The 25,293-nt window shown below is 41.8% G+C and overlaps 1 protein-coding gene, 1 long non-coding RNA gene and 1 other non-coding gene across 7 annotated transcripts in view; all 3 read right to left on the bottom strand.

The window, feature by feature from the left end:
* The window catches only part of LOC117242771, a 147,168-nt gene extending 137,554 nt beyond the window's left edge, over nucleotides 1–9,614 (bottom strand). For all 5 annotated transcript variants that reach the window (XR_004495334.1, XR_004495335.1, XM_033509689.1 and 2 more), the window contains exon 1: nucleotides 5,378–9,614. Coding sequence is in view for 3 of the 5 variants with exons in the window: in XM_033509689.1 (XP_033365580.1) it covers nucleotides 5,378–6,725 (1,348 nt within the window). In the remaining 2 variants the exon portion in view is untranslated. The remainder of the gene's footprint in view (nucleotides 1–5,377) is intronic.
* Nucleotides 9,615–9,636: 22 nt separating this feature from the next.
* Nucleotides 9,637–25,293, bottom strand: part of LOC117242774 — a 68,066-nt gene continuing 52,409 nt past the window's right edge. The window contains exon 3 of the long non-coding RNA XR_004495336.1: nucleotides 9,637–10,471. This is a non-coding gene — a long non-coding RNA (uncharacterized LOC117242774). The remainder of the gene's footprint in view (nucleotides 10,472–25,293) is intronic.
* Nucleotides 17,376–17,448, bottom strand: Trnak-cuu. Its single transcript has one exon. It is a non-coding gene; the product is annotated as a tRNA-Lys (tRNA).

Raw genomic sequence — 25,293 nt, 5'->3', positions numbered from 1 at the left:
AACTGATAGCGACGTATCGGGGCCATTGAATCCCCTCGAAACTTCCGTTATCACCGGCCCTCGCCGACTGATTTATTGCCAGACCGCTGCCTTCCCCTTTTTTTTCTTCTTCCCTCTTTCGTCTTGAATGGTAGGCGCTCAATGGTCGTGTTACACATCGTGAGCAGAAAAATTTGATCGAACCCCGTCTACTTCCGGAATATAATTTATTCAGCGTACCGACTCGATCGCCAGCCACGCTTCACAGTATCTGTGACCGAGAAAGTCTCCATTCGAGCAACGGTTATGAATGAAAGAACGAAATAGACCAGTTGTCGCTTTCGGTAGTTACGCGCGATTTTAAGGAGAACGCGCGTGGCCATTTAATATTTAAGCTTCGTCTATCGTTCTATCTAATTGCTCGCGTTTCGTTTTGATAAACAGAAAGATGCGTTTTAAACGAATTTTTAAAGAAAAATCCAGGAGAAAAATCAGGTGTATCGGTAGCGATTTATCAGATTTTTCTTCAAATTTGAGGCAGTTCTTAACGATACAGAGATACGATTGAGTCGAAAATGAGTGAAAAAAGATTTAAAAATGTCCGAAAACCTTTGAACATTCTTAAATCAAAGCTGTTCGAATGCTACGTCTAAGGAAGCTGGGAGAAAGTGAAATCCTCGTAAAAAGTGTCGGTCGAAGTTAAAAAATTCAATTCTCGTAAGAAAAGGAGCGTTGACATATCATCGAGCTAAAAATAAAAATTGTGACTCGTGGACAAGAAAAAAAAGAAGAAAAGAAAAGGAATCATGATTATACGAGTTGGAAGAGTGGAACGTATGAGAGGAAGACGTTGAAAATTTCCGTCGATTAATCATCTATGAATCAGAGCTGAGAAAAATAGAGGAAATGTACAATTACTGCCTATGTTTCGCAATTATAGGAAATAAGAATGTTATACGTCTATTATCAACATGTGATATCGTTCCGGGAAAAAGTGCATCGTAACTCGAATCCGAGGGTATACATACTCGTCGAATTAATTAACGTTTACGTTAGGTCAACCACGCTGTCAAAGCATCAAGATTAGCATTTCCGTCAGTGACGAGCGAAGAGTATTTTTTCGCGATACCATTATATTTGTTCGGATAGGATCGTCTCCCAGACGGCACAGTAACAAGATCTTTATACCGTAAAACGAATACCTTAATAATTGAACTTCCGCAATCCCATGTGTCAGGAACGTATTTATATTAAAGCTATTAATCGTAAAAAGCGTCTAGCAATCCATCGACGATTGTTTTTTTATTTTCTATTCGCTTCCCTTCGGTTCTGGAAAACGACATATATATTAATTAGAACGATCCATCTTTGTAGACTGCGTTATAAACACCGCTGTTGCGATCAAGCTGCTCCAATTAGCAGAAGAAGATCTCACTAAGACGTGAAATTAATTTTTCGTTCAGATATTCTTGTTATAGTTAAATATAGTTTAAGAATGTCCGTTGAAAGATGCGAATTTCGCGGCGGAGAAATATTTTTGTTCGCGTTTCGTTCGAATTTCATCGATATAATTACGAGTCTTGAATTTCGTTACAGTGTTAATAAAATTTCCATATAAGCGCTGGAATACATTCGCGAGTCACGCGATAGTCACTGTAAAAAGCGACTTTCCCAACGTAAAGCTAAAGCATAAAAGAGAACACGTGACAGATTATTAGAAATAGAACGGAAACGTATCGCTGCGCTGGTTCGAGCGCAATAAACTCTCTTGGATGATCCCTGGCGGTTGTACTCGTTTCGTACAGCTGCTGCTCGCGCATGTTACGCGACGAGGTTCGATTTTTCTTTTCGTGTTTTTATTACTTAATCAACGTGGTGGTCGACGTCACGCAACTACCTTCACGATACGATCTTCGCGATTAAATCGGCTCGAAACACTGAAAAGAGCGTTGTCTTAGGTCGCCGAGAACGGCCAACGAGTAGCCGTATTTACGAGCGGCGTCGTTCGTCCTCGTCGATGCGACGCGACAACATATTTTTCAGTTGTAAATATTTATTAACGACCAATAAGCTATGCAACGCGACGTTTTCGCGAGAACCGCACGGGTTAATTGGTAGCTGGAAATATATATATAAAACGTTGCACCCTGGCAGTCTGCGTTTGACGGTCGGTGAAACCTCGTTTCTAACGCTATTCAATTCGTTCCAAGTAAATGAGGTTTATGTGCCGCTTCGAAGAATGAATTCAATGTTAAGAACGAAAGCTACATCGAGTCGCAATTGAGATAGACAGTGGTCGTTTCGTAGAAAAATTTCGACAGAAAAGTTCCGAACTCAGGGATCGTTAAAAACGATATGGATATTTGCCATTTACCATTGCCATAAGTTACAGTTTTTACAAGATCGCAGATTTTTATTGCGATGAACGGTTTGTCGTTAACTACATTTTTCGTGTTACTTGCGACAAAATTGACGAAGTTCCATGGAATTTAAATTTCTCGACTTCGATAAAATTCTATAAAACGATAGACTGCGGATATTTATGCGATCTTATAATCTTATCCTATCCTATCCTATCAAATCTTGCAATAAAGAAACGGAACGTGTTCGTTTTGCCCACGCAAAGCTTACTTCGACCGTCTTTCGTATATTTTTGCGCATTACACGCACTTCGTCTACTTTTGCACGTTTAAACTTCCCACGAATACATACAAATTCGCAATCTACTTATTCCTTCGTTTGAAAATTGTATTATTGCAGTTAACAAGTATCGACAGGTACGTACAACAGGTTCCAAATTACCTAAAAGCAAAATTGATCAAAAGTAAAAATTACCAGAGTCCGATAGATCGCGTCTTATCGGTTACGAATTAAATTATCCAGTCGTGTACCGCGTTAGTGGCAATTTACGTTCGGTTTAATAAATTTAACAAATCCCGTGTCTATCGCGATCTAGAAACATTCAAGCCAGGGAAACGTAGCAAATACGTATTTGCGTGTGTTATATCGGAGATAGTACGTATAACTTATTCGTCCGAAAAATCTAAATCACCGTTCTTTAAACATTGTTTCACTCCCCGTGGTGCAACAGAACGGTTACACGCACAAGTAAATCAAAATATAAAAGGGTTAAAAACAACACCGGAAGAGAGTCGAAAATAGAATAGTTAGTCACTGATGGTCGAGCGGCGTGCAGTGTCTATTGGCAAGCCAGAAGTATTTTGGCAAGATATATACAAATCGCAATTAAATCATTCAGGCCCAATGTTACTCCACTAAACTACAAAGAAAAAAACTACGAATTCTAATCCACTGGAAATTCATCTTCAAGCGTAACTCGAGTAATTATAACTCTCGGCAATCAGATACGTAAATCATTATACATACCGTTATACATTATACATGATACGGGTATATGATATATTTGCTTTGCACGATTCGAATGGTAAATACTTACTCGTGCGAGTTTGTATCTAACGTATTCGAGTAAACGCATTAAAAATATTGTAGCGTGAAAGATTTTCGAACGTCACACGAAATCCGTTATTCTCGCGTTCTTACGTAAGAGAGGATATAGAAGTACACAGCTTTCGTGTCGTCGTGTCGCGTCGCGTCGTTAGGGAAGTTAAGCAAGCGTTTGGTTAAAGAGTACCGCTACAATTATCGGAAATAAGGCCAGGAATTATATTATAGAAACGGAGAATGTTTCTTCCTTTCCGTAGCCATAACATCTCTGTTCCCATACCTACCAGAGAGTAGAGCTCTGCGTTAGTTGAACAATTTTCTACTTAAACCTTACAAACGTAACTCTTCATTTTCATACGTAATTTCTCTCGAAAGAAACTTTCACGCTTAAATTCTAATTCGATTTCCCCATATCATAAACAGACTATGAATTTTTATACGCTTATGCTAATGGTAGAATTCATTTTTATACACGTCGAAAGCGTAAAAATGAAACGGCGTAAAAGATGCGAAAGAAAGGAAATGCTTCCGATGCTAAGAAATTAAATTCCATTTATTCGGTCGCGCGATAACGAAGACACGAATTTGTATAAATTTATTTGACAAATATTCGCGGTCGAGTTATAAAAATATCACACTGTAACGGGACGTTGCGACGTTAAACTGGAAAGTGAATGTTTAAATTCAGATTCGACGTTCGTCGAATTGACCTTATTGTTAACAGCTAAGTGCGAGGGGCCGTCTAACGGAAGAACTTTGTTCGTTTTACGAAGATTAAGGTTAAATGATGTAGAAAGAAGTTCAAACGTAGTTGAGCGCTTATCCTCGTTTGAAAAAAGAAACTACGATCGGACAGCGTGAATTTAGAGTCACCAACGATAGACTATCAAAGTTTCAAAGGTTAATGTGGACTACTTAAGAAGAGGTACATGTACTAGGCAGCGCATATTCTTGGATCAGCTCTCTCGACCCAGTCGCAGACCTGATCGCATTCTCTCGTTAATTTCGCCGATTCGAGTCGGATCGCAAGGCGAACACTTTCTCAGCTACGCGATTGCTTTCCCGTTTCTTCGCGTTTTTCTTTTTCTTTTTCTTTTTCGCATTACGTTTGCGCTTTACGCTAATTTCAATAGACCGCGTAATATTAATAGAAAGTTGTACGCTTTGGAAACAAGACGAATTATCAAAGTGTACTTCGATCGTGTATTACCTGCACGTGATTCGATTATCCGACACTTATCTGTTGCTTCAAATATAAATATTCGGACGACGGATATAACTGGCGCGCGTCTAACGCGAAACAAACATCGACGTATTGGCCGCGTTTGTTCGTCGATGCTCGTTCGATCAGTCTCAAAAGTATGTACATAGCAAGAACCGTGTACGTAGGTACATGGTAGAAGTTTGATTTCGTTAATAAGAAAGCTTCGACTACGTAATCGTCGTATGCCAAGAAATTCTAAAACCGCGTGTTATAAGTTATAACGAAGCAACTTGTGCTTGGAGTGGAAGCCTCGGCGAAGTCAACGTTCGCGATACAATCAACGAACGATTGGAACCGTACCAACTGGCGTTTACGATGAAGCCTCTGCCCAGAACGCGGTATCAATTTCAGAAAACCGTTTTCCTTCGCCGAGGAAACGGATAAAAGGAGGAAAAGCCAACAAGAAAGGAGCAACGTCGATGTTGGACGAAGCATCAGCCGCGGTATGCGGATGCACGATATAAAATGATACAACAAAACTACGCGCGATCATTGAACGTTTCCAGTTTCCAGTTTGCATGCTGCGCGTGCGGTATCGATGGATGATTTACGATTGTATATTAAGAAAGGAAGAAAGAAAGAGAGAGAGAGAGAGAGAGAAAGAAAGATGAGAAGAAAGAGAGAAGGACAGAGAAAAAAATGCGATTCACTGGTAGACAGAGTACTCACTGTAATCCGAAGTATCGTCGTTGGAACCGTTTACCGTGCCATCTGGCAGGATCTGCAAATGCCGATTCTTGATGTACATCTGGATTTTCCTGGAAGCGCCAGTGATGTGCGACAAATTGGCCGATCGTTCTGCCCTCACGCCGGCGTCACCCATTAAATCAACCGGGGCGGCACTCACTGCACTGATAACTGTACCAATCGTCAACACACTCAACCCGGTTGTACTCGGTTTCGCACTGTAGTTAACCACACTTGATTTACGAAGTCCGCACTGTCCGAACGCGACGAGGAACAACAGTAACGCTAACTGAATGTACGTCGAACGGTTGTTAGAGCACACGCGTTTCTTCTTCCTCGTTCCACGGTCACTTCTCGTCAAGGACTCCTGGGGATCGAACGAAGGAAAGTCGGTCTGCCGGCACTGGTCATCGGTACTCGCCACGACCTTGGTGACGCGCGACTCGCTACTCCAGGAATTCGTCGCGTCGTCCACCACTTCCTTCCACGTTTCATCGGCCACGGACGGGAGCGCGCTCGGCACCGATACGAACTTCTCGTATCTCGTGCGATCGCCCGATCTCGAAGGGTCGTTCGACTGACTAGAGAACCGCGCTGCTGACTTCCCTATTGGGACATGGCTCGCGAGGCGATACCGCGGCCAATTGCGAGTCGCGGTTGACAGGCCGCAACGTTTCGAGCAGCGGCTGGCTTCTTCTTCGCCTTCTCGTTCGCGACTTCGATGCCGATGCCGATGTCGACTATGACCCGTATCGTTTTCGCGTTTGCTCGAAGGCAGCGGAAGCCTCGTCGAATCGAGTCTCCGGTTCGTTTCGCGTTCTACCGAATACTCGTGTTGTCCCGATCGTGTCTCCGTTATCGCCTCTTGGTCGATCGACGACCGGTCCACGACGATCGCATCGCCGAGTCGCGATTCCGGTTGCACCGGATAGAAACTATCTTCACGATAATGCACGTTCTCGCGTCGAATCGTACACGACAGCGCGTCGTTCGACGGCTGCCGATGACGATCGGAAACATCGTGGAACGCGATATCACGCGGCTCCGCTCGTCGAAAACCTCGGAATCCGGAACGGCTGGACGACGACGCGTCGCCGGTTCGACGAAAGGAGAAACCAAAGCAACGACGAGACTCGAGGGCTTTGCTATCGAGCGATTGGTTTTCGTCGATCCGCGGAAGTCGTCGTACGATCGTCAACGTTCCGACAACTCTATTCTCGCCGCACAAGGAAGACTCGGTGGAAACTGACGCTACGATTGGTATCGGGCAGTCGGCACGGTAATCACAGTGCAGCACCCTTGGCCCGCCCGTGTCGATCTCAGCGGGCATGACGGTCTCATCCACACTCCTTTCCGAGCCCTCCTTCTTATCTACACGCCACTTTCTTCACGCTTTTATCTTAATATCTCTTTCACTTTCCTTTCCTTTTTTTCTTCTCTTTTCCTTCTTCTCTCTCGCCTCTCTTCTTTTTCTTCTTCTTCTTCTTCTTCTTCTTCTTTTCCTCCTTCTTCCTCCCCTTCTTGCTATTTTCTTTCTTTCGATAATTCGTTTGCTTTTCCTAGATTCGTTTGCGTCTTGAAATTTCTGCTCGTTCGTTATGGTCGTAGTGGTCGTTATCGTCGTTCGATGGATCAAATTAAAAACACGGCACGCAATTCGACGGGTCGTAGAGGGAGTCACACGAGCGTAGAAAATTCAGCTCCACGATGCAAGTCCACCTCATCCTCGTTGGTTTACTTTTGCCTCGGACACAACCACCGCTGGAACAAGATTCTCTCGGAACACTGAAGATGTAGCAGCAACTGGCCCGCCGTTATCGTCCATTTACCGCGTTTCCGATACTCTCGCATTATTGCGGACCCCCGTGGCTGCGATTCTACCGCGGCCAACACCGATCCTCCACGAGCCGATCGACGAGGACTCGATCTCGTCGACGGACGATCCGTGTCGCTCGTCAACGCGAACCAGAAGATCGACGACGCGCGCCAGTCAGAACGGCTTGTTCGCGAAGATAGGGAACCACGGAATTGGTTTACGAGGTAGCATCGAGGCGACGTGCGATGGATCCTGAATGCAAACGACCGACTAGATCGTCGAGGCTTCCTGTGCCCGATATCGCCGAGGGTACTCGTTACACTGCGAATGATCCTGGCTGAAGATCGGTCGTGCAGCCGGTAACCGAACGAAAAGGCGAACGACGACGCTGAATTAGCGACAAAGCAGGCGAAAGGATCGTTGCTCGCTCGTCTTTAATCGGTTTTGTCGAGGCACGCAGGTTGATGCTACCGATTACCTTCGTCGACTTGGCTCTATCCCTCTCTCTTAGTCCCTCTATCAATCGCAAGAACTTCCACCGACACGTTACTCGTACCGCCTTAACGGGTTTCTCTCTCTCTTTCTTCCTCCCTCTCTACCACAGCTCCACCACCACCTCCTCCTCCTCCTCCTCCTCCCCCTCTTTCTCTGTCTTCCTCTATATCACCGTTTCTCTTTCGCTCGACGGCTCTCCCTCCCCCTGGCTGCCGTGGGAGAGCGTATCCTTCCGGAGTCGCCAAGGGTCGTAATCACGCGCGTACTTCTTTCTCGCGAAATACTCTTCTTTCGGTCAGGAATGAGATATCACCGGTAACGTCATCGCTACTAGATACTACTTTTTTTCTTCTCCCCTTTCTTCTTCCCTTTCCTCTTCTTCTACTCCTTCTCTTCCTCCTCCTCCTATTCCTCCTCCTTCTTCTTCTTCTTCTTCTTCTGCTGCTTCTTCTTCTTCTGCTTCTCACCACTCCGAAGAATCGGTGCAACGTATAATTACGTTCGCGAAAGTTGGCTCGTGCACACTACACACGAGTAACAGCACGACCGATACGTGTCGCGTTGTTCGCCACGAGCACGCACGTTCGTCGCACGCACCGCGAGCAAACACCTGGCAAGACCCGCTATCACACCGCGATTCTTCTACTTCCCGGTTTGCTGACAAACAATCGAACGGAACGCGTTGTGCGCAAAAAGCGACGCGAGGGTTAAAGGAAAACAGCTAACGACCTCCGTGCGTGTGACACTGGACCACGCCACACCGGTTACTTTACGCGAACTTAAAGCGACGAAAACGAAAAAGCCAAAGTGGATCCGCCAGTGGAGAGTTGCCGCGCGACCATGAGTCGCGATAACTTTCGAATCCCTCGTGACCGATCGTCGTTCCAAGGATCCACCACGATTTTCCACCACCGCGTGCGCTACTCGCCGATTTTTCTGTCTTACGATTCACGACTCACATCGGGAGAGGCGAGATGCGGCGAACGACCACGACAACGACGACGACGATGACGACGACGACAACGACGACGACGACGACGATCACGGTAAACACCAAAGTTGGTTGGAAAATTTGGTGACGGTTGAAAACGGATGAATCGTCGCTCTGTTTGATTCGGATGGTCGGCGATTCGTCAAACCGAACGATCGAACGTTTGTCGCGCGATGTCGTGGTTCGTGTCGTTATTATTAGGAGGTCGGGGGTAGTCCGGTAAAGTCGACGGGGTTATCTGGCAGGTCGGATGGTGGCGGTGCGGCGTCCGAGAAACTACTGAACGAGTGGCGCGGTTCTCTTCTCCGGCTCGGTTCGGGCACGCTCCTCGGTTCGCTCTCGTAGAGAGATCGACACACCAGCACACGGGCCGGCAGCAGCCGAGAGTGAAACCAATACCAGCGCGCGGGGATCGACTCGACTCGCTACTCACACGGGCCCGCAGCATCCATCCCATCCCGTCCTCGTAGTTGTAGTAGTAGCCGTCGTCCCGTTTCGTCCCGTTCCGCTTCGTACCGTGTCGTCCCGATTCCGTCCCATCCCAGAGCGACGCAGCACGCGACAGATCTGGATGCTCGCTCGCTCTCGTCCACTACCTCACCATCACGACCACCACGCGCCTCTTCTTCTCCCTCTCTTCTTTCGCGCTACTCCCCTCCTTCTCTTCCCTTATACCGCCTCTTATTCCTTCGCTTACTTCGCTCCTATCTCCCTCTTACCTTCTACCTGTCTACCTGTGCTCTTTCTTTTCGCCGCCTTCCTCGCCTTCCTTTCCTTCTTTCACTGCGTTTACTCTCCTGTCTCTTTCCGTCTCTCCTTGTATTCCTTCTTTCTTGTCCTCGCCTTTTTTCGTAATACCTCTTTTGCCCCAACTTCTCCTTCCTCCTCCTCTTCTTCTTCTTCTTCTTCTTCTTCCTCCTCCTCCTCTTCTTCTTCCTCCACCACCTCCTCCACCTCCTCCTCCTCCTCCTCCTCCTCACCCTTTCTTCCCTCGTTCTTTCTCCGATCCTTCCTCTTTCGCACCAGTTCGTACGTCACCGCGCTTTCCTCCGATTCCCTGGAATTCCACGGAGACGTCACTCGCCTCTTGCGATTAGCAACATCGCTCTTTCGCTCTCTATTCCTCTTCCTTTCCCGCTTCTCGAATCTGACCTCTGATTTCCGTCTATTTTGAACCGTGCTATTATTTCACGGCACGGTGTGTCTTTGGAAGGTCGCCGGTAGAGGAACGATAAAAGCCTATCCGGGGCGGGCTAGAGAAAGAGGAAGCCCGTTAACAAGGCCACGAAGGACGCACGCGAACACCTGCAAACCTGGCAAGATAAATCGCTCAGAAATCGCCTGTTGCACACGCGCCCGTGTCACGATTCCTCCACCTCGTCTTCCTTGTCGCTGCGCTCGTCGTCGGTTCCCGATCCTGCTCCGATCGTTTCTCTCTCGTCCCGTTCCGGCCTATTTGCTTCTCTTACCTTATATTTTACACGGTCTTCCTTTGCCTTCTTCTGCTTTCCACCGCGCTTTCTTCCGACGTCTCTTCCACCCTTGTCCCGTCTCTTTCCCTTCGATCCGATCTTAGTTTCCCTCCTCGTCTTGCTAACGGAAACTCGGTCTCCTCTTTCTTTCTCTGTTTTTTTCACGCCGCGCTTCGCAAACGCGCGACTGCTGCAGGATCAGCTACGGCACGCACCAGTTCTCGTTTTCTTCGGCTCCTTCGTTTCCTTTTCATTCTTCCTTAGACACGAGCGAAAGCCCTATCGAGGTGAGCCGTGCGTACCTGCAAACAGTAACAAGGTCGATCCTTCAGTCCCAACGCGATATCCGCGGATTATCCCGCTTTTCTTTTATTACGCTCACGAAAATACGCGTAGAACCGCGAGAACGCGACAATTGTAAGCACGAGTCGGTCGTAAGCTCGTCAAACGACAAGCCACCTTGGTCACGGTTTTTGTTCCAAGCGATCCTGCCTTCCAGGAATTTCGCAGAACCAGGCTAAGCGGAATTTCGAGAATTATTCGGCCACGCAACCATGTTTATACGTACATACATACAGAGTCTCGACGTTTACCCGTTTCGGTTATCTAACGATAAAGTTACAATTTCTCAAGTACGATGGCCAAACGATCGAATCGAAACTTTTAACTACGATCGCTAAAATAGTCAACTTATCGATAATTGTCCGCCTCGTAGCTTTTATCTCGGGCCAATTTATTTTTTCTACTGTGTCGCTCTTCTATCGAGCCGCTGATATCTGGCGGATGTTTTTCTTTATTTTTATACTACTTTACGCGATACGCCGATGCCGAATAGCAGATTTCTTCGTTCTTCTTGCAATCTTACGTTACTTGGTACGCAACAAGTTTCTATGCAACACAATTACGTGTATTCAAATGTCTACCTATCTATTTTTATCAACCAACACGGCTATTTTCTGCTTATTGCGATAAGATAAGTTTGACGAAAACGAAAGTTCGAATTAATCGATATTCCATATAGACCCGATTTTTTTAACAAACATTTCTAAATTTCAATAGTTTCAACCTGTCATACACGGAATTGGCTTCTCCTTGAAAATTAGACGCGAGAATATCGATTATTTCGCGATTAAGAGGACGATGATTCGCGATATTCGAGGTGCTCGTTCTATTTCAGCTCGATGATCGGTACATCGTTATGTGCGAAATCGTAGCGTATGTGAAATCGAATACTTTTCTATCGTAAGCAAGTGTAAGAAATGTTTGTTATCGCTTCGAATACGGAACGTCAAATCCTATGAAAACCAAAGCGGAAAGGAGATTATGAAACGCGATGGTATATATTTTTAATAATGTAGCCTTCGCATCTGACACAGCCACGGTCAGCCGACAAATAGTCGCTTCGCAATCTCGATTGCAACGTTATTATCGTAATTCGCTATAGAAATACCGTCGAATACGTACGTACATTGTTAGCGAAACCAGACATCCGAGATAACGCCTATCGATCGTACGTAGCATGTATCTATTTTCACTATAGCATTTTCTCACTCTGAAATACATACGTTGTTAACGAAACCAGACGTCCAAAATTACACCTATCGATATACATAGTATCTATTTCCACGGTATCGTTCATCCGTGCATCGATCCATTCGAGTTACGACTTCGATCTCGACTTTGCCTGTTCGTACGAAACGACCTATACTAGAACGATACCTGTCACGAAGGAGAAGAAAATGAGAAAGGAGAAGAAAAATAAGGAAACGTAGGTGTACAAGGAAAAGGGACAAAAACGAGAGAGAAATAAAGGAGGAAAGGATCACGCATCGGGTATGCGGTTTGAAGGGGCTTAATAGCGACTTTTTCGGGGAAAACTATCTCATCTGGTAGAACGGACTACAAACAGCTTCTATGGCGTGTACAAAGATAAAGGGAAGATACCATTCATCGAGGATCGCCTCGCGACATACCTTCGGTCTTCGACTTTTACGACGCGCGTCAAATTTCCACCGTTGTCGAACATCTCGTAGTTGCTCTCGAAGATAGCTGATGGTAGTTCCACGATTTCTTCGGATTTTTCGTTCGACCCATTCTGGAAATATTTTCCTATTGCCGCAGAAGCATACTCGCTGTCAGCTGACCACGGACAACGTTAAACTTGTGTCGATTGTTCGGTCAAAACCAAGTCACCGAGTCACTTAGCGAGCATTTACCGCGCGCCTCGTAAATACGAAGGAATACCGCCGCTGATGCGACGGCTCGGAAAAATGACGAAATGGACATCGGTGAGCGTCGATAAACACCGAAAGGACCTATGTCCATGCGTGTAGAAGATTAGAACATTAGAAGGCGCCACGACACGGTGATTCACATTCTTACGTACGGTGCTCGCGCCTCTTCTCGCTCGCACGACTGCTACGCGTCGCGTACTCGCTTCGGTTACCCGAAATAAAAATATTCAAATAAATATTCACACACGATGTATCGTAATCGCGAGGAAGACGCAAACTGCTACAATTTTTACAATTAGTACGATCACACGCGTCTAACGAGTTCATTTATGCCTACACATGTAATGGACGAACCTAACAAAGACGATAATTTTCGTTCTAATGCCAAATATCAAAATTTCGGTTTTCTCGTATTTTCCACGATCGTTTCGACTTCGTACACGTTAAAAAAATACATACCATCTTTAAATAAAAAATAGGTATACGTTTCATACAAACTCTTATGTAATCGCAAGGGATTATCCAAGTTTGTTTCCAAGAGAGACACGTGTATCTTCAACGTAACTGTGTAAGGCGATGTACGTATATGGTCGAAAATATTCTATAAACAGCCATTCGACTACGGAGCATTCGCGTTTGTTCGGTATAATCGAAGGTATCCGGTGCCGTGTGATGCTCGACATTTGCGTTTACGTGAAACGTGAATTGATCGTGTAATGTCGTAACATAGACTGTAATTCAGCTCGCTATTAATTCGATCGTCGTAACCTCGATCGTTTCTCTCGCGTACTCTTATTACCGGTGGAACACACAACACGTGGCAATTTCAGTCAAATCAACGTCGCGGACCCATTGAACGAACCGAATAAAGAACGATCGGTCGAAAGGAACTCGATACAAATATTTAAGCTATCTTTCCAATGCTTCTGCAGGCTGATTTCCAGTAGCGAACACTTTCCTTGTCAGAGGCAGCCTTGTACAAATTTAATAATTATCAATCGACACTGACGCTCGTATAAACTACAACATTTACGATTCGCTTTATAGTGGAATAATTTGCTGGAAAAACATTTTCGTTAACGAACAATTTCAATACGTGTGTTTCAATGCGTGTATTTCAACGAACTGCGGTTCGTAGAAACCACGAGATAGAGTTATAGATATACGTGGAAAATCTGGCGACAGAATTTTCCGATCGACTTAATATGATATAAGTTGTATCTGCGAACAAAAAGGAAAGAAACTAATTGTAAGAGAATTTGCCGCAGAAAGTATTAACCCGCGTATAAACAAAAACTGGACGTAGAGAACTAATAACGTAATAATTCATCTCGCGCGTTAACACTAATTTTTATCCGCGATCCCGGTTCGTGTTCAGCGAATCATGAAATTCTACCACTTTACCAGTAGATTCCTGAGAAATGCACTATAAAACACAACCAGAAGAGCCACGTTCCAAATGTATATACAATACGTACATACGTATATGCAAACACGGAGATCGCACTATTAGATGTTAAACTCACATTACGAGTGATTAAACGCGGCCAATTTATAATACTGTGAATGTTTAATTACACCGGTGACCGCTCAACCGGACCAGATCTATAAATATGAATCGACGTAAATTTCAATAAGTGGGCGTAAATACATATTGGTCTAGGCTTCCGAGATAAGTCGACGTGCGCTGAGGCCAGACCCGTCTTAACGACATTATTAAATCAACGAATAATATGTAACCGAACGTCGCGGAAGAAATCATTGAGCTTGCTCTATTATTAAGAAATTTCAATTCGCATAATTATTGCTTTGGAGGCAGATAAGCGCGAGCCTCGATTCATAAATTACAGCCGAATTCTCTCCACCCATTTCTAACAGCTCGAAGCCCACGCGTTCGCGGCTACACCCGCCAGAGCGGCGTATTCTCGTGGAAAAGGAACAACCGCGATAAGCGCGAATATAATACGATACCAAATAAAGTAAAATTTATCAGAAATTCCAAAAATTTCACTCGCTCGGAGAGTTATTTCCGAAGAGAATCAACTCTTTGACAGACGTATCGTGTTCGCGATCGCGTACCGCAAACGGTATATACGTACTTTATCATGCGAGAATCATCGTGAAAAAATGTTAAATGATTTCAAAGCCAGGTCCGAGACACTCGTGCCGAATGTGTCAAACGAATTTGTATTACGTACGATCGATCGACAATCCATTAAGACTTATATCGGTCTTTGCCGTTCCTTGAAAACGTTAATTTTAGGCTACGACCAGATGGAAATGTTTTGATCGAAAGTGACTGGAATTACATTTATTACTTGCAAGATTTATGATGTAATACTGCACGAGTAATGGATCGTTTAAATGGTTAATGCTTTCCGTATGGCCATTGGAATAGTTAACCTACGCGCTATTGTAGGGAATTTCACTTTTCTATCTGATGACAGATAATAAAGTTCTAAGAGATACATATGTGCATACGTGTGCAATAAAGCACTCATTAATAATAAAGCATTCTTGCAGTTGTATCTGGTAATAATTTAACGTTTATTCTTCAAAAAAAAAAAAAAAAAGGGTGCTCTCCAGACATTTTCAACGTTTGATCGTTAAACAATCTTAATTTAATTCTTAAGCGAAAAGTTGCCAAGTATATCATCTCATCGCCGGATGTAATAACAAGGAAACTTGGAAACATATAAACAAGTGCTTCTGCTTCTTTCCTTACAACTAGTTTTTCCTATTTCGATGCGATGCGCGCAGGGCGATCAAAGAGTGGCAGAAGAAACGGACGAAGCGAATGAAATAATACGAAAGAAACAGATCGAAGATGATCGGCTGTCGATTCTCGATCGTTGACGATCTCTTAGGTCCTAGACGATCGGTCAAGTGGCACGATCTTATCTTTGACACTGTCTCAAATATATCAAACTAGACAGAGTTCCGCAATTTTTTGACACATAACTGCCTTCATTCAGGCTTAACAGCGAGCTGTTCTTCGTTAGAAGCATCGTTTTGTGTCAAAATAGAAGGGAGCAATTACGTCGAATAAGGTTATCTTCGGCGAAAGAACGAGGATAAAAGGAACTGCATGGCGATGCGTTCTTTTTCATCGTGCATCGTGGTTCGCGCAATATCGACCCTCCAGACCTTCCATCCGTACTTAATTTCGTTAAATTGTTAAATTGTTTCGAGTTTCTTGTTGATTCTCTTTTGTTTTTGACGTATAATAAAGTTTATGAACGGTCGAAGGACTCAATTTGGGTTAGGTATCTATTTAAGAGGAAGGGGATCAAATTGTGAGGGACAATAAGCGTAAACTCAGAAACGTTAACCGTAATTGGTCAATTTTGGGAAACGTAGGTTTACATGTTGAAATTCCGTCGTCGTGTCGCGTCGTTTCGAGGAAAGAACGCGAAAGATAATTAAGAACGAAAGAAGATAGAAAGTTTAATCGAGAGACGAAGATAAAAGGTAGAAATGCTAACGAAGTAATGCAATTTTTAGTGCATTTTAAACGATAATAGATCTATCATCGATCGCTGAAGTCGAGAGTTCAAGCGGAAACGTTGCGTTATTTATAAATTTGTCAATTTTCAATTAAACCGATGAAAGGAAGATATTCTAATTGCTTGAAATCGTACTGTTCCGATAAAGCTAGCAGATATATGACTTCCCTCGATATAGATAAACGCGAATGAACTGGACGCCGTAAAGAGGAACCGGAGGACGAAATATAAAGATGTATTTTTAAATATTTTATAATATCTTGTTTCTTCCACGTGAGTTATGTAAAATTTAATTTAACTTTTAATATTTCTATTAGCTTAAAAATCCTAATATCGTTATAAATACGCGTAAACGATTTTAGAGTATGAGAAAATGTACCGTCGTGTTCTAATAAATGTACATTGATTTTATCGGTAATAAATAATTCAACAGAGCTAATTTTATTACCGCATCGACTAATGACACCTGTCAGTCTAGGGGCATTTACCTATAATTACTTTCATATAGAATAAACGTTTTTCCTTTCATTGAACTTATGCACAAACGGCCTCGCGTCTAGCAGCTAATCTCCATTTTTCCTCACCCAAGAGCAGATACCATCGAATTTCTAAACAACTTTCGCATTTTCTCAATGTCTCTTAAATCTTTTTTTTTTTTTTGTCTGTCAGTTTATTTATTCATTAATTAGCTACGTATATATACAACCGCCTCGTGAAATAAGTTAAGGGTCTTACGTTTAAACTTTTAACGAAAACGTTAACTTCGTTTCCAAGGCGAATTTATATTTAAATATAAATAAACGGCAACACTTTTCACAATTCGATCGAACGTTCGATGTATGTTTATGAAATTCGTAGATATTTTCACGCACTAGCGTTAACTAGTTTCTTTCAACAATAGCAATTTAACGAAATGTATCTAAATCAGGGTTTCGATCCTGACGAAAAGCAAGTTTCAAATTGCGCAGACTGACATGTCATAACATTTGTGTCGAGCTACAATAAGATAAATTCTACGTGAGTGCACTCACATTTTAAACTTTATTTTTAGCTTCGGTAGCTCCAAGAATGCCTACGTATCCTGCGTTAGATTAAACGGAAAAGTATAAGCTGAAATAGAAATGAGGCTATTTTTGAACAAAAACTAGATGTTTCGTATAGAAAGCAAACAGAATGGTCTCTTTTTAAAACACGATACTTACAATTAACGCGATTTAGAAATGTAACGATATCGAGGTTTCTTTCGAATTTTCAACGTGATTTTTTCGTTAACACTGATTGAATATATAATATCGCATGTAAAATAAAAATGTGGAAACACTGTAACGCTTTACGTCTACGTCACGTTAGTAGACGGAATTATCTTCTATACTTTAGTCGATATCCGACGTATCTTTGTTAATTAAAAATATATATGCAGAAAAAGAATAGTGACGATTAGAATTAAGAGGCAAAAAATATTTTATCGCCCAACGTGGGGCTCGAACCCACGACCCTGAGATTAAGAGTCTCATGCTCTACCGACTGAGCTAGCCGGGCTCTTGGTATTTGCTGATAAAATATATTGTATTAAAGGAAGTACTATAATAATTACGTATATTGTTTGTAAATTATAAATTTATCCTTTGTGTGATACAATACGAGAAATAAAAAATATATAAATTAATCGATTAACGGGGCGCGAGAGGATTCTACGTGCAAAAACTTATCGATCCTTTCGGCAATTGCATCGGCAAGTGTCATTATAGGCAACGCGATAATTTCATACGGAGAAGGCAGATAATGTTATCTGTTTATTTAGTCGATGTAAAATAAAACTTACCACGATCCTCTTTTACAACAGGCCAAGTTTTCTACTTTTGAAATTTATTGTTGGCGTCCTATGCCGATTTTCAACGAAAGCTCGACATCGATCCGGTGTTACCAACCAACCAACCAGTCGATGATAGTCTCTCGGCCATAAACTTGGCAAATCGTAATTTACCAGTGGTAGCAATGAAAATTCTAAACCGACTACAACCGTTTTTCCGTTCTATATACACGCAATGTTTGCCAGAGTTTACTTGCGTCCCGTTCTATCGCAGTCCCGTCTCTGCACTTACGACGAACGTCATATACTTTACGAGATCTTTTATTACGGTATCAAGCCAGGTAGATTACCATTGAGGAAATATTTAACATTCGAATCTGCTTCCTTCACGATCGGCCAATAACGCTTTCGAGGGATCGTGTAAGTAGAAAAACATGAAATTTGTTTCTGTCCTTCTTGTCTATTGTATACTCGCAACAAAGGTATACGATTATATTATGCTTTTATGCGATATTATACGGCGCCAACTTTGACCCTAACTAGTTTTGTAATAATGTAAAATTGCGAAGTTAGATGTTTCCTTCTATTTGGAGCAAGTCATTTCACGTGCTGAGAAACAATTTCCCGTTTCATGGTTACTATCGTGCTATGTACCTTCTGTCCGACTGCGATATGTGAACATATTGCGAATAATATCGTAAACAAATTCTAAACGTATTCTAAATAACGTCAACGTAGAAACCGATTGAACTTTGACATGATTTCTCAGAAGAACGATCGAGTTACGACTCGTGCTTCTTTTCACGATTCCGATCGTCGTGATCGATGGAAGGAACACGATGCAAAGAAAAACACGTTACCTCGAAATCCAAGCTGAAGTTTCCCATCGAACCGAGAACGTAAAATCTAGCAATGTAGAATCGTGACATATAATTTCTTATCACCCTGTACATTTTTAAGTTCGTTTCAAATATCGATACAGCAGTGCCTGGTTACGGAGCCGATGAAGTTTCAAAATGTTTTACACGTGTACGACACACACGATGCTACCGGTATTTATCCTAGTCGAATTTAAAATTAAAAAAACGTTGAAGAGCAAGAGTCGATTCTTTGCTTTAGATCGATATCTCAGGCAGGTTCGATAGGTAATCGTTTTATAGATTTCGTGGTCATTGAATCGAAGTGGATCACTGGTCTGTGTGGTGCAACGTATATAACGTAGATTTTCGGCAGGATGATGTTATAATCATCTTAGGGGCACCAACGCGACGTTTGAACAAGGGCGTGACCAGGCTACGCCGGCAAAAGAATGAGCTACGAAGAACAGACAGACCAATGGCGTGGCATTTGTTATACTTAATCGCGCGCAATTTTTAATTTTTATGCGTCGTTAGCTTCGGACCTCGCATTAACACTGTGCTGCTTGGAATCGGGCTGCGAACGTGTTCTCAACCTTTCTTATAACGAAATCTTGTTAAATATTACGAGTATTTTTAACAAAGATCCAACGATACGATTATTTTGAATACACCGTACGTTTTACTTACAGGAAATAAATTTCCCTTATTTTGTTATCGTTTAGAAACACAGAGAAAGTTCAATCATCCTATAAATTACGATATCTGGAACATTAGAATTTTCTAAACTCTAATCAAAGAAATATATCTACAAACATGTATCCGCAATATGTGAAAATTTATATACACTTGTATAAATACGACGTAATTAGCCTAAATATATTTACACGAAATAATTATTAAACGCAGCCATTAAACCGGTCTTCCTATCTCGAGGCATGTTCTAATTCAAATCGCTGCCCCCAGGATTTAGCTTCGCCTGGATCGTTACAACTTCATCCACGGAGATCTATCGAATATTCTTCGTTCGTCGAACGCTGCAAAACGTCTCAATCAAGCGTTGAACGCGATGGATCGTGTCGATCGATCGTCGAAACTCGAACCGCGACCGATCGAACGGTTCTGCGCCATTGGGACCGTCAAATTTTATAGTTTAATAATAGAGCGGTGTTGGAGAGTGTTTGCTTATCGCATCCCTGATTTTCGACCGAAGACACGACGCCGCGCCGTCGTCGTGCGGCTTACAGGAGAGAGGACCGCCAGAGAATAAGGATAAAGGTACGAGAAAAACGAACAAAAGAACAGAGGAGGTAAAAAAGAAGGAAGGTAAAATAAGAGAAAGCTAAGAGCGAGAGAAGAGCGGCATGGATCACGTGCAAAGAGGGTGGGTGACTTGTGCGAAGCTGCTTAGCCGGGCTATGCCTCCCACCTGCGCTCCTTCTCCTTCATCCACTGGCAGACACGAATAATCGAAGCATAATTTCAGCCCGTGGGCTGCTCTTCGCGTATTTCGGACGTTCCCTTTTTATATGCCTACGTACGACCCCTCTTTATTATACTATACACAGTGTATCCTATCCTATCAGATTCGAGGGACTAGCCTATGCAAAAGTTGCAATTAACGAGGCGTCCCGGTCTTTTCTTTTTTTTTTTTCCTGCGTCGTTATGCGCGATCTTCTCTTTGTTACTTCAAGGAATGCACCCTATCAGACCAGCGAGAGTAGGCTACGCGAAAGATGCGATTAATAGGCTCGCCTTTTCCCAGCTAGTCGCGTAGCTATCGTCTCCTTCCATTCGTAGGGTGTACGCTTTCGCTAAATCGACGAGGGTAAACGTATGAGACGGGTGTAAAGACGTGGATAGTCCTCTTTCTATGTATGGGATTACAGAGGATGTTATTTTTAATATTCAAGATACATCCTGTCGGATAAACAAGATTAGGTTGTACAAAGACGGTGGTTTTATTGTTATTTTTGCAAGAACATTTCCGTATGCTGTTAGAATGTATCAAATTCGCGAGATTGTACTATTAAAGAGACGCGTATAATTAATAGGAAGAGTAAGTTTGCTGATTAGAAGAATTATAGTGCAGCAGAGGTGGTTAACAACCTTCTTCTTCCAGATAATTGTATGAAATCGTTTGCTATAAAAGTTGTTTCCTGTCAGATTAGCGAGATCGAGTTACCAAAGAGTTGTCATTAACGTGTTTTCTTCCACGAGAAAAATCGAACTGCGCGAAAATGCGATTAACAAGATCCTAGCCTCGCGTTGTATTTTATTTATAGTATGCAAAGGCCACAAATAATAATAAGGTAATCGTTTGATGACACAACGCGTGATCTCCTCTTTACCATACGAGCCGTATCCTGTCAGATCAGCGAGATTAGAGGCTACAATTAAGCCAGTTCTGTATGATTAAACACGTTATTCTTTCTGTAGCCTATTATTATAACTTTGAGAGATTAGGCAATATAGGCTTGTAATTAATAAAGTTTCCGTTTCGTGTAATTACGGCACTACTTTGCCATACAAAATGCATCTTATCAAATTAGCGAGAATAGAGTGTACAACGGCTACAATTAATTTCCATACTAGTATTTCCTTACTATGCAATTATGCACAGTTTTTTCTCTAAATATGGTACCATCTATCAGATATATGGGAATAATGCATACAGGGCTATAATTAATACAGTTTTCTTGTTACATATACATATAATTACGGAGCAACTTACTTCTCTCTATTCTATTTTCTATTTTGGTACCATAGCTTATCAATTTAACAAGCTTAACAATATACAAAGTTACAATTATCCAAATTACCGTCTATGCCACTGATACGATATTTTCATCTTGATATTCTTATATCATAAACAACTTTGATAATAAACGAAAATGGCATACGTAGAAAATTATGTAACGAAAGCTGTCACAGTTTTATTAGAAATTATTCGTTTACGAAGAAACACGTAATCTATTACACATAATATCTGACGCAATACTAGGCTTAATCTAACTTCTTTATCGCGTCTGTAGACATTCTACGTAATATTCTGGCACAAAGTATCTACTATAATATAAAATATAGTGGTATCTTCGTAACATTGATAGCCGCGTAAGACGGCAGAAACGTTAAAGAGAAATTGAAACATCGCGGCAAAACGTGTATAACATAATAAGGCTGAACATCATTAATGCGTACAAGTATAACATGGATTCCCTTAAAACCTAACAAACGTACTTCGCAAAGAGCGTTGCACCGGTCAGTTGCAACCTGGGAGCGGTCGAATGCAAACAAATACGCTCGAAATTGAGATAACGAGAGATAATAATATTAGAATATGCGTGTGCAGCAAAAAGAAAAGAGAAAGGAGAAGGCTCGTATTCGAAACGTTCGTGTAATCGTTGCCTCGAGAGAAAATCGATGTGGCGAGAAACGACGAGGCGTTTGTAGCTTCGAAGGAATCCTTATTCAATACTTGGGCCACACTAGATACATTGCGACTCGTTTATGAAAGTTATATAATTATCGGCGACTTGCCTGTGTAATTTACCTCCCTCGGAATTCTCTTTCACGCGCTTACTTCCCATTTCCCAATAAAGCCATTAACAGTTCACAACACGCATCGATCGCTTTACATGATTTCACGGTTATTGTGCTTTAATTATGGTCATTATAAGCCGGCAATTCAGTATGCTACGATTACCTAGCGCGATACAGGGTCCCAAAGCTTAGGAAACACCGTTCGAATACCAAACGCTCCAGCCACGGATTCCTCGAATATCGAAATTTTTTTCGAATATCCGATACGTGTATTTTTCTTTCCTTTTCCAGATTTCATCCGATAGAACAGTTAGACGTTCCTAAAACTTTGTAATATTATCGTCACGAAAGCGTTCTTCCGATATGAATAACACGATTTCAACGTGATAATCGTACGATAATTTTCTTTGATACGACCTACTGGAGTCTTGAAGCGCTCAATCTGTGGTTCTGTATACAAATTTTACAGATTTATAACGATTCGTTTTTGCGGATTGTAACGAGTTTCTCGTAAGGTATAGCGTTAGTCTTTTTTTAGTATTTATTTTTTTATGAAAGTTAATTAGCGGTATTGTTTGCGAAATTATCAAATCGAATTATTCCCGAAATTATGGTATTAAGTTAGTACGTTTATCCAGGCAATTTTAACAAACCTTTTACTTAATTTTCTAACCAAGTATTTTTGTTGCGCGATATCGTTTCATCGCACCGATGTTACTTTTTAGAAGACGTTCGGTAATTATTATCAGAGAATATCTCGCGGTTATCTTAAATTAAACGAAGAGATATCTAAAAATACCTAGATGCGTATAATACATAAATATCTGTCCAAACTGTCCCGTAATTATGAAATTAATGTCTCGTACTTATTAAATAGTATCCGTTAATTATCAGAGAGATTAAAAAGAAAGAAAGTTACACAAATCAAACGAACCTCGATTCCCATATCCGGCCGCTTTCCACCCTCAAAAATACCATAGATTAAAACCAATTAAATTCACTCCTTTCAGAGGGAAACATTCCAGATGAAACGCGAACGAGCATCATATTTCGTCCATTCGATGCCGGGAAAGCGGTCGGATCCCGAAAGCACACGGGAAACCGAACCACCCGTGGTCATGGTAAGTCAAGTGCAACTGCAGGGTGTATATAGTCACCTGGTTGACCGATTAGTTTCATCCATCATATGCCATAAAGGAAGTCGAGGTCTGAACAATATCTGATTTCGAGTCACGACCTGTGTGGCGTTTTCGGATCGTGCTGGGGCCTCGAGGTTCTCGGAGACACGAACCCTTTTGTGGACCACGAGGCCACCCTCTTTCGAGGGTTTCACTAAAAGAAACCGACGCGGCGCGCGACAACCTACCTTTTACGATGCCTCGCCTCTATTCAATAACGTTGTCCACGGATGATCGTGTAAACAGCATCGCGACGTAAAACACGTAGGACGCACAATGAAACACCTTTATAGCACGTTGTTCAGAGATCACAACTTTTCCCGTACGTCGTAAACGGTCAAACAATGCAAACAGGAAACGTTCGTCCATCTGAATTGCTAACGTCTACCCGGCCGATCAGATTAAATCGTGATAAGCCTGGTAAAAATTATGATTCTGAATTCATAATTGCAAAGCGAACGCGTTTGCATTTGCGAATCGAGCCTTCTTATCCCATTACTGAAGTAGGATTATAATTAAAGTGCAGATGTCTATGCAAATGAATTTTCTTACAAGTATGTACGGACGAAGGACCTAGCAAAAAGTAGAGATATGTTTTACCCTGTAAATCTCATGGAAATTTTCCTTTGTTCGTTTTACACATTCTTGTATCTTTAAATTTCTCAGAGATCTTTTTACCATTCTAATATAAGTTAATATAAGTAATCGATTGATATAGGTAACTCTTGACAGAGTAGAATTCGTCGATTAGATTTGCTAGAAAGAAATCGTAATTCGAAGTTTTATGGAACTCATCGGTTATGGCTAGATCAAGTAAAATCATTTTTCTGCGAAGGATTTCAAACTGAATCAATTGCCCGAACACTAAGAAAAGATCAAAGTATAAGAAAATATGTCTTGACCGAATTATGTATTATTTAAAATTTTTTTAGCTTGCTCGATGTCCATTTTTAAATCCAGACGAAATAATCATCTCCGACAATTATTTTATAAAAAAAATTGATCGATATATAGTCGATATTATTTTTCAATTTGAAAAGAAACTATTTCGGAGCAGATGTTTCAGATAAAACGGAGATAGATAAGATCTTACGAATTCTGGAATCTCATTATCTGGAAATCTAGAAACGTCACGCGGAACACTTCTAATGCAGTTCAATTTGGAATTCTGAGACGGGTATAGAGTTTCGGAGTAGGAAAAAATGGTGGCGAGCAAAAGAGCCGACTGACGCGATCCAGGCGAGAGAACAATTCCCTTGCCAACCCTTTTCTCGTGATTAATGTATGCAAAGATAGCGCGTTCAGGAACAAGCCCATTCTCTTGATCGGTTGGAACGAAGAACAAGACAAGCAAAAGCAATTTCTCTGACGAGTTCACTTAACGACTATCCACGATTGACAAAGTATCTGGAGATCTCAACAATAGGCTCCAATTAGTAAAATAATGAATTTTCACGACATCGATGAAATTAACATAATTTCAAGTCTTCCATCGATCTACATCCTCATTCGTAAACTTTAGCACGAACTTTTTGCGAGAAGTTACATCTAATCTAAAACCTTACTATCTAATTGGAAATCTTAAGCTGTAAAGAATTGATATTTTTAATATTGCAATAATAAGCGAGTCGATTTTTAATAGTCGTATATTTCTATATTCACCTGGTCTCTCGATTGCTGTTTCAACCAGTATCGATATTCGTTTAAACAATCTTTTGTTATATTTGTAGTTAAATATTTGGTTTTTTATCAATTTTCAACGATCTAATTAATACAATCGATAATCGACCGTTTAAATAATTTTGTGGTCTCTGCGAAATACTCATGTACCGAATATCTTGTAATTTCTGCGTATGTATTTGTTCCAAATATTACCAATATAATCGTAGCGGTGGAAATTCGTAAAAATTTTAACGAAATTTCAAAATATTTTGTGTAATACAGGTAAAAAATTCGCAGGCGATGTCTACGAATGTTCGAATACTTTCACGAGATA

This window comes from Bombus vosnesenskii, unplaced genomic scaffold (genome assembly GCF_011952255.1).
Source record: "Bombus vosnesenskii isolate JDL3184/JDL3185 unplaced genomic scaffold, Bvos_JDL3184-5_v1.1 scf7180000016279, whole genome shotgun sequence".
In the NCBI taxonomy this organism is placed as follows: domain Eukaryota; kingdom Metazoa; phylum Arthropoda; class Insecta; order Hymenoptera; family Apidae; genus Bombus; species Bombus vosnesenskii.
The sequence above is the reverse complement of the archived record's forward strand: the minus strand, read 5'-3'. Positions and strand labels throughout refer to the sequence as shown.